We start from the raw sequence: 8415 nt of genomic DNA on the forward strand, positions 1-8415 counted from the left end.
CATGTGTCCAGAGCATTAACCCTTGTCGTTGGGCGAGGTGAATGGGCCCTGCACTCACTGGAGTCACACTTGAGGCTCGGCAGTAACAGGCCACTGGGCAAGAACCACAAGAGCAGTTGACCAGCAAATGTTTCACTTATGACATTTTCCATGTCATTATCCATTACTATTCCACTCATTTGCGGCTTTCTATTTTTGCATCTGATAAAAGATCTACTGGAGAACAGCTCTCTCATTATTGCCAGTTGGCAGACTAGAGGAGACATGAGACAAGCAAGTGTATATTTTACTTTGTCAGGATTCAGGTCTCTACCTGTGCGCAGACATGGAAAATGTGGATAGTTAAGTCATCCGGGTGAAATCTTAATCATCATATTCTTGGTCTTTTTATTTGAGCTTCTGGCCAAAATAAACATGACAAGATGAGGATGTGAATCAAAGGGTGTGGCTAAGAAGAGGGCGGCGCTAGATGTTCTGTTTTAAATTTCTACAGTTAAAAATTACTTAGCTCAGCCACAATCTCTTGCTAAAGGAAACATTTCCCCATTTTGCTGCCACAGAAGAAAATAAGGTATTGTAAATATTTATTTATCTAACATTTGTTTATGTTTTTATTCTGTGTTTCACTGACTAACACAATAATAAGTGAGTGGGCGACTGCCAGACAGAAATACTAGAGAAAGTTCTACCCCTTCCCAAGATTTCAAGAGTTTTATAAGTATAATAGATGAACTTAACAGACAGTCCTGAACGTGACCTAAAATTTTACTAGAAAGAGGGCTAATTTCCAAAGAAGTTAGAGCAATTATTTTACTAGGAATCATGGGACTATGAATGGAATTTCTTCTAGTTCTTTTTCCTGGTTTGCTACCTCTATCAGTATAGGTAAAGTGGTACAGAATATTACCTGAATTGTTGAGCCAATCCCACCCCCAACCTCCATAAGAGTGGACTTGGCAATATTAAGTTGATCCCAGTCATGAAGAATGGAATCAAGTTCGAATCTCTATCCCTTTTCCCCAGTCAACACTGACTTCTGCTTCTTTCCAGGAGTCCTTAGCTTGCTTCTTCTCCATGGAAAAATCTATACCCCTAACTATTCCCTTCACACTCAGTGCTCATCACAAAATTATTACTTCCATTAGAGAATAGCTTTAGGTAACATAATATGTGGGGGAGGGAAGAGATGACATTCCCTGCTGTCAGGAGCCAAGATGGAGCAACATCACTGGTGTCCTCAGGGAGTCCAAGGCTTTGGATGTTCTCTGCGGAAAAGGGGATGAGAATCTTCTCTGTTTTCTCTTCCTCATCATCATGCTTCTGTTCTTGCCCCGTCTTCACCCCACCTTTCTCTTTTACCAGTAGATCCTTAAAGACAGTGAGATACAAAGACAACAACAGTCATATTCAGAGTCCAGAGATGGGACTGCTGATCGGATTCTGCTCTTAGCTTGCCTTGAATGTTAGTGAGCTCACTCAAACTCTGGGCCTTTATTTCTTAACAAACAAAATAATGGAGCTGTTCTAGGGTGGAGGGTCCCTCAAGGTCCTTTCAACTCTGTGCTAGGAGTATTTGTATCTCTGAAACTTGATCAGTGACCATTCTTTTCTCCCTTTTTAGTTCTCTTCAGCTCCTCCCTTCAGCTCATTTATAGATTGAGATATCAGTTTACGTGTATATGTGTATAGTGCTGGGAACTGCAAAAGAGCAATTCATTCTGAAAATGGCACAGAAATTCAGATCTGGATATTAATGCTTCTCTGAAAAGACCATTGTTCAGTTCTTCTATGGGTGAATTACTTACTATTGACTCTATTCCCCAAATTTTTCATTCTTCAGCAAGCTCATTTCATGGCTGGATTCAGTTTTACCTATGACTGGTTTTGAATTTCCACCCACTTCTTTAAACCCGTAAAAGGGAGAAATGACTCTTCTTTCTTGTTCTGGGCTACACCTAATCTATTAATGATGATGTTAATGAAAGCTAGTACGGCTGGAGATAACTGGAGTTTTAACATCCCATAAGGAATTAATTCCTTCATTAGAGAGACTTGTTTCAGGAATTTGTTACAAGGGACTTAACTTGTAACATAAAGAACCATAAACTGCAGTCAAAGATAAAAATTCCAGGTCCTAAGACATAATAATTTTCTTCCCCCACTCACTCTGGTGAGTGTCCTTGGCCATGGACTCATGCATTTTCCACAGGACTGCAACACCTGAGTTCTAAAACAACAAAGCTTAATTATGGGCAGTAAACAAAACATCACTTGAATGACTATGGCTCTACAGTCAATAGGGAGGTTGCTTGCGAGAGGGCTTTGCATCTGCTGAGAAGGAATACACAGGCAGTCTCACATATTTCATGAGGGTGTACAATTACTGCAAAACTAGAGTTACAGCGTTTTTCTGTAATCAAATTATGTTAGCCTAGGATTATCATCAGTTTCTGGACTAGACAGGAGTTACAACTCTGGCATGATCTAGAGACTGGGAAGGTGGGTACGTGTAAGCCACAACCAGGAGGGATTACAACAGTATCACTGTGAACCCACATCATGATGAAACCAAATTCTGCCTTCACATGCCTCTCCCTGAGTCAACTTTTTGAGCCTCTCCCTTGATTCAGCCACTTGACAGTGCAACCTCTTGAGTCTGCTAAAGTTCACGGTCTTGGTTTCGCCTGGGCCAGGTAGTGTCAGCTCAGGAGCTGGTTTCCTCAACACTGGCCCTGGTGGGAGGTGTCAGGCTTTGGAATTTCATTTAACCAGTTTGAGAAATTGCTGGTCTATAAAAACAATAGATGGAAGTAGCCATTTCTTTGACTTAAATTCAAATATTGGTGTAAGTAGATATTAAAGTTAGAAGTTGAATATAATAGCAGAAACCAATAACCAACCAAGCAAAACACTTGAGGACTTTTGTTCAAGAAGATCAAGTCCAGAGAGTCTCAAGTAAGTAAAAGTAAAGATTTCTCTGCTTTTCCATGACATGCCCTCCAAAGTACGTGTGATTTCAAGTTTAATCAATTTTGAACAAATTGAAGAATGCTGACTAGAACCCTAACAATGGTATGTAAGCAAGTAATAAGAGTATTCATAACTATCCGATGTGGCAAAGTCCTGATCTATGCGTTTTGGATGCACCAAGCTGCATAAGGCAGTTTGCGCTCAAGGAAATGACCCTGGATTGGGGAGAGAAAGGCCTATGAAAATACAAGCACCAGTGTCAACAAGTGACAAAAGCTATGTTATGGGCTTTGGTGGCACGCACACTCTTGTGGACGGACCCAAAAGGTCAAGAACGGCTTTAAAGCAAAAGACGAACTTGCACAAGCTGGTTTTCAATAAATCAAGGCAGATAAAGGAATTCCAGGAATCACAAATAGCATAGAGCAAGGTGTGAAGAAATAAGGCTTAATGTTACAAAAAACAGGTATGAAGGAAGTGAGAAAAGGTACAATGCTGAAAAGATGTAAATTTATTTTCCATTTACTGCGTCAAATCAGGTCAGTGGCTTTTGAGAAAAGAAGCCTGGGCTGAGAACTCCGTGACTGAGAAGCCATATTCCCTGGTAAGTCTTGGCATGCCCGTTGGAGGCTGGCCCGCCAACACTGCCGAGCTTCAGCTTTCTGCTATGTAAAGAGATAATGGTGGATGGAATCCTGAAGTCCATTGAGCTCATATATATATACACACACATACACAGATAATGAACTTATATATTTGGAAGGATGGATATATATCTACACACACACATATATGTGTATGCATGTGTGTGTATATATATATGTATATATATAATATTGATACATCACTGTAGAAGGATATATGATTATATTGGATATAATACAGTTTTGTCAGTTCAATAAAATATGATTCAAAACAATCATTGTGCCCGCTAATACAAGCATGGAGTAAATGGAAGGAGTTAGTAACGTGTTAATTTCTCTGCTTTATTTTCTTAGGTTCCCTCAATGGACTCACTAGCAAAATCAATCAACCAATTTGCCATAGAGTTTAGCAAAAAGCTTGCTGAATCAGACAAGGGCAAAAACATCTTCTTTTCTCCCTGGAGCATCTCCACTGCCATGGCCATGGTGTATTTGGGCACCCGAGGAGCTACGGCGTCCCAGATGGCACAGGTGAGTGGGAACGCGCTCTCTCTGCCTCCAGATCAGGGCTTTCTTGGCTTTCCACAGTCTTTTTTTCTTTTGAAACCAAAGTTATCTCTAGTTTTGCAACCATCTCCTCCATAACAAAAGATAAGCTTAATTTTTTTTTTTTTTAGACCATAAAAGAAATCTGGAAAAGGGAACTCACCTGAAAACTGTTCCTAGAAATACCATTTAAGAATGCATTTGATTGTTCTCTGGCACAATCAAATGGAGAGCTAATTAGCTCGTCGAGTTTGGGTCAATAAATCATAATTTTATTTTTATCATAAAAAATTAAAGAATTAATGATTCAAACTTTAATTAACAGAAGCAGTCACCTTCTCTCTAAGAGGATTTTCTTGAAGACACAAGAAAAAGCAAATGAATTATGTTTCTTGTGCATTTTTTTTTGTTCTGTCTTTGAATAAATTTGAAGAATCCATCAGATATGAAAAGAGCAAAATAGTATTATTGGATATAAGAAATTATTGATTTGCTGCAAGCATCCTCAAAATGTAGTATGCATAACTATAGAAAACAAGATATACATTAAAACAAATGTGTATATATGTGCATGTATAATTACATAAATATACATTTTTTAAGTAAAATAAAAAACTGAAATGAGCATATCATTCAACAAATGTGAGATCAGGTGATAGAATATCTGCCCAAGTTGGGTCCTCTGTACCCCAACTATGGAAATAGGGTCATTCAGTAGCTCTGAATGAGATGGACAGAATATCTGTTCTGTTGGTTTGAACCTAGGATATCACCTTTATTCTAGTATTTCATGAAGTATTGCATGGTCACAAACAAAATCTGCGGTCCTCCCTGGTGGCACAGCAGGTTAAAGCGCAACACTAAGAAGCTAAAGCCACTTCAGCATGAATTCGATCCCTGACTGGGAGGTGACTCATATAGCACAGCAGACCTCTCCTGACCCGCCTGCTGCTCCCCTTAGCAGTGTACTTCATCCATCAGCCTGTTCTGCTCCCCATTCTGTTTCTGGTGAATCCTCTCACTGCCCCTGCAACTCTGTCCTGTACCCCAGTTCTGTATGCATAAATAAATGAATCTTTAAAAATCTGATTCACAGCTAGTTAAAAACAGTTAATTGCAAAAAAATTTAACTATGAATGTGATAGACTTAATTCTAGAAGATTCCTGATTTGGGTCCATTTCATAGAAATATTGCTGGGTGATGCTTGTGCTAGTTTTGTTAAATAGTCTTTTGTTAATTTGAAGATTTATTTATTTATGCATACAAGACTGAGGTATAGGCCAGTGGTAGGGAGCCCATGAGTGAGAGGCTTCAGCAGGGAGAGTGGGGAGCAGAACAGGCAGATCAACTGAAGTCCACTGCTGAGGGGAGCAGCAGAGAGACAGGAGAGGTTTGCGGCACCATGTGAGTCACTCCCTGACTGGGGATCGAACACATGCTTCAGTGAACAGAGATAACTTGATAGCACTGTGTCTTTAACCCCTGTGCCACCAGGGAGGCCCTGTTAAATGTTCTTTAAACATTCATGGTTTCAGTTTGTAATTCAACAAATGGCTACAAACCCTTTCTATGGTACTTGGTATCATCTGTCCCCACTGTCAGTAGCACCTTTGGCGAATCACCTTTCTCCTCCTCACTGTGAGCTGATGCCTGACTCTAGAAATGGCATGAAGGCCTTGCTTTTGACTATTGGTAACTCAGGAAACAGAGATGCCCACATCCTTCCTGTGAACATGAAAATCTTGGGTGAACGCAGGGAATGAGTCAGCATATGCCAAGCAGCAGAGACAGTGAAAACTGAAGCACTTCCCAAGGAAATAGCTCCATCCTGGCTTTCCAGCTCAGGGGGGCCAGGTTGGCTTTTGCCTCAATTGTCCAAATGAGGTCTTCAAGGGACACCGAGGCCTCGCTCCAAGTCAACTATAAGCAGAAAGGAAACATGGGAAATGGAAGCATTTGGTCTCTAAGTCAACATCCTCCTAAACACCCCACAAAAAGTGTTAAAGAGGCTAATAACTGAAATTACACTTTGAAAAGTGCACTTAAGTCAGCTCTTGACTTGCTGTATTAACTCAGCTAGCTCACCCTTCGGTAATGCATCAGGCGTTCTGTAGCATAGGAAGGACGGCCGACCATGTCAGTGGCTGTATGTTTCGGATGCTCATCTCTCTGCAAAAATTTGTCTCTCAAGTTTCTTCATACTGAAATTACAGGTGCTGCAATTTAACAGAGAGCTGGACACCAAGTCTGGTCCTGACAGTGAAAAGAAAAGGAAAATGGTATGTCTTATTTTTACTATCCAGCTGTGATTAAGGAGAAAGTCCATTTAGCACCTGAATTTTAGTGGTTGATATAAACAGACTTTAATAGGTACTTTTTAAAGAAACTCATTAAAATTACAAAAACACTTTTCAAAATACAAGTACATTTTGGAAGGGTCATATTCTTAGCCTTAAACTTCCCTTTCTTTTTCTTTTCTTTCAAAATTGTTCCAGTTTCAAACTCCTATTTGCCTTTGCAAAATAAATGCAAAGGAAAAAATACCCTCAATAACTTTTAAGTTTTTGCATTGATAACATAAAGAAGACATTTGGTCTGTCTTTGACTCAAGTATAGTTTTTCCTCAGAAAATACAAAATCATTTTATTTAGTTACAGGTTGTGAGAAAGAGTGAGAAAAAACCCTTGGTCAACTTTTTTTTTTTTGACTAATCCCTTTTCTTTTAAAGGAATTCAGCTCAGGCAAGGCTGATGAAATACACTCTGATTTCCAGAAACTTATTGCAGAAATCAACAATTCCAGCAATGCCAACATACTTAAAACAGCCAATGGGATATATGGGGAGAAAAGTTACCCATTTCACAACGTGAGTATAAGCGTTACTTAAACTGAGGGGAAAGGGTGACTCATAGAGGCCAATCAATTAGTTCTTTATACGTTTCACTAGGAATAACAGGGACAACCTTTATGTGGTCACCACTTCCGGTATGTAGCCCAACAATCTGTATCTAATTGTAGGGAAAATGGGTCTCAAACTGGATGTAGCAATCTGATCCTTGTCCAGAACAAAAGGGTTCACCTTGAGCACACAAAGAATTTGTATAACCCCAGGGCCAGCTTGTGTTCATAGGAAATGGAACCACAGATGGAGAGAAGCCCAGTAGGGAAATTCCTGAGGCGCAAACGGGGTATTGATCACAGGGTGTGACTGGAGATACCCCAGTGCAAAGTGGACTTTGGGATCAGATATGTCACTTCACGTCATGACTCAGAAGGATTGGGAAAGGCAAGGCTTCACTCAGATGATGGCGACTTCTCCTTCCTTTGATGCTGGAGGGTTCAATGCAGAAAAAAAAAAAGAGGGGGGGATAAGCAAGAAACAAAATAATGCCATCTTGTGATTTTGCAGTTGATGTGTTCAATGGCGTGATATCGCCACCTCCGAGGAATTTCGGGAGGTCAGGAAATGGGCTTTATTTTTACTAAAACATAAAAGCCCCAAATGAGATCTTAGGGATGTCTTACGAATTCTATTTGATTCAAAAGAAGGAGACTGTTGAACCAGGTGGGCACTTGGCAATGAGAGGGACCTAGGGTTACTCAGTGATACTTAAAAAAATAAAAATTGTCCAGAATCCCTGGATGTCAGAGAGGTAGATGGGACCCCGTCATCAAACAGAGCCTGGTGCCCCTGAGTCCTTCAGTTTAGAGCAGATTTTACATCTACAGAACTTTGAATTTCTGTCTTTAGTCTTCTTTCCGCTACCTGAGAGCTGAGTTGATTCACCACTTTGTGACCACACATATTTTCTGCAGCAAGTGAGCCAGGCTAAGGAGCAGCACAGCTGTCCTGAGGAATACATTATGTTCCTAAGGGAAGTGTCCCCATCACTGAGGTGACGCCCACTTAGGACACTCCCAGGGGAGACCACCAAGGTTGGAAGAAGGAGGCCCAGACTTTCCCTTCAGAATGCGGGGTGAAACAGCCCATGCTCTTCTCCTCCACACCAGTTTCCACAGCAGTATAGAGCTGTTGTTTTGTTCTGGTGATGTTGTTGTTTTAGCTCAGTGACCCTGCTTGGGGCTGGAGGTATTTGGAGTCCATGACAGGCACAGCTCAGCTGCCAGACCCACATGCCTCCCGGGGTGCCAAGTACATCTCCACTGCCTCTCAGCCACCACAGTCCCTCTGGGGTGCTGAGAGGCTTCTCCCTTTTAATTGTAGCCCAATTTCCTAGGCGTAAATACAAGTAG

The 8415-nt window shown here is 40.8% G+C and overlaps 1 protein-coding gene across 1 annotated transcript in view; it reads left to right on the plus strand.

The window, feature by feature from the left end:
• Nucleotides 1-524: 524 nt before the first annotated feature.
• The window catches only part of SERPINB10 (serpin peptidase inhibitor, clade B (ovalbumin), member 10), a 17214-nt gene continuing 9323 nt past the window's right edge, over nucleotides 525-8415 (plus strand). The window contains exons 1-4 of the mRNA XM_004683958.2: nucleotides 525-571; nucleotides 3969-4145; nucleotides 6375-6440; nucleotides 6890-7027. Coding sequence (XP_004684015.1) covers nucleotides 3978-4145; nucleotides 6375-6440; nucleotides 6890-7027 — 372 coding nt within the window. The 5' untranslated portion in view covers nucleotides 525-571; nucleotides 3969-3977. The remainder of the gene's footprint in view (nucleotides 572-3968; nucleotides 4146-6374; nucleotides 6441-6889; nucleotides 7028-8415) is intronic.

This window comes from Condylura cristata, unplaced genomic scaffold (genome assembly GCF_000260355.1).
Source record: "Condylura cristata isolate star-nosed mole 26May11 unplaced genomic scaffold, ConCri1.0 scaffold00016, whole genome shotgun sequence".
Lineage (NCBI taxonomy): Eukaryota > Metazoa > Chordata > Mammalia > Eulipotyphla > Talpidae > Condylura > Condylura cristata.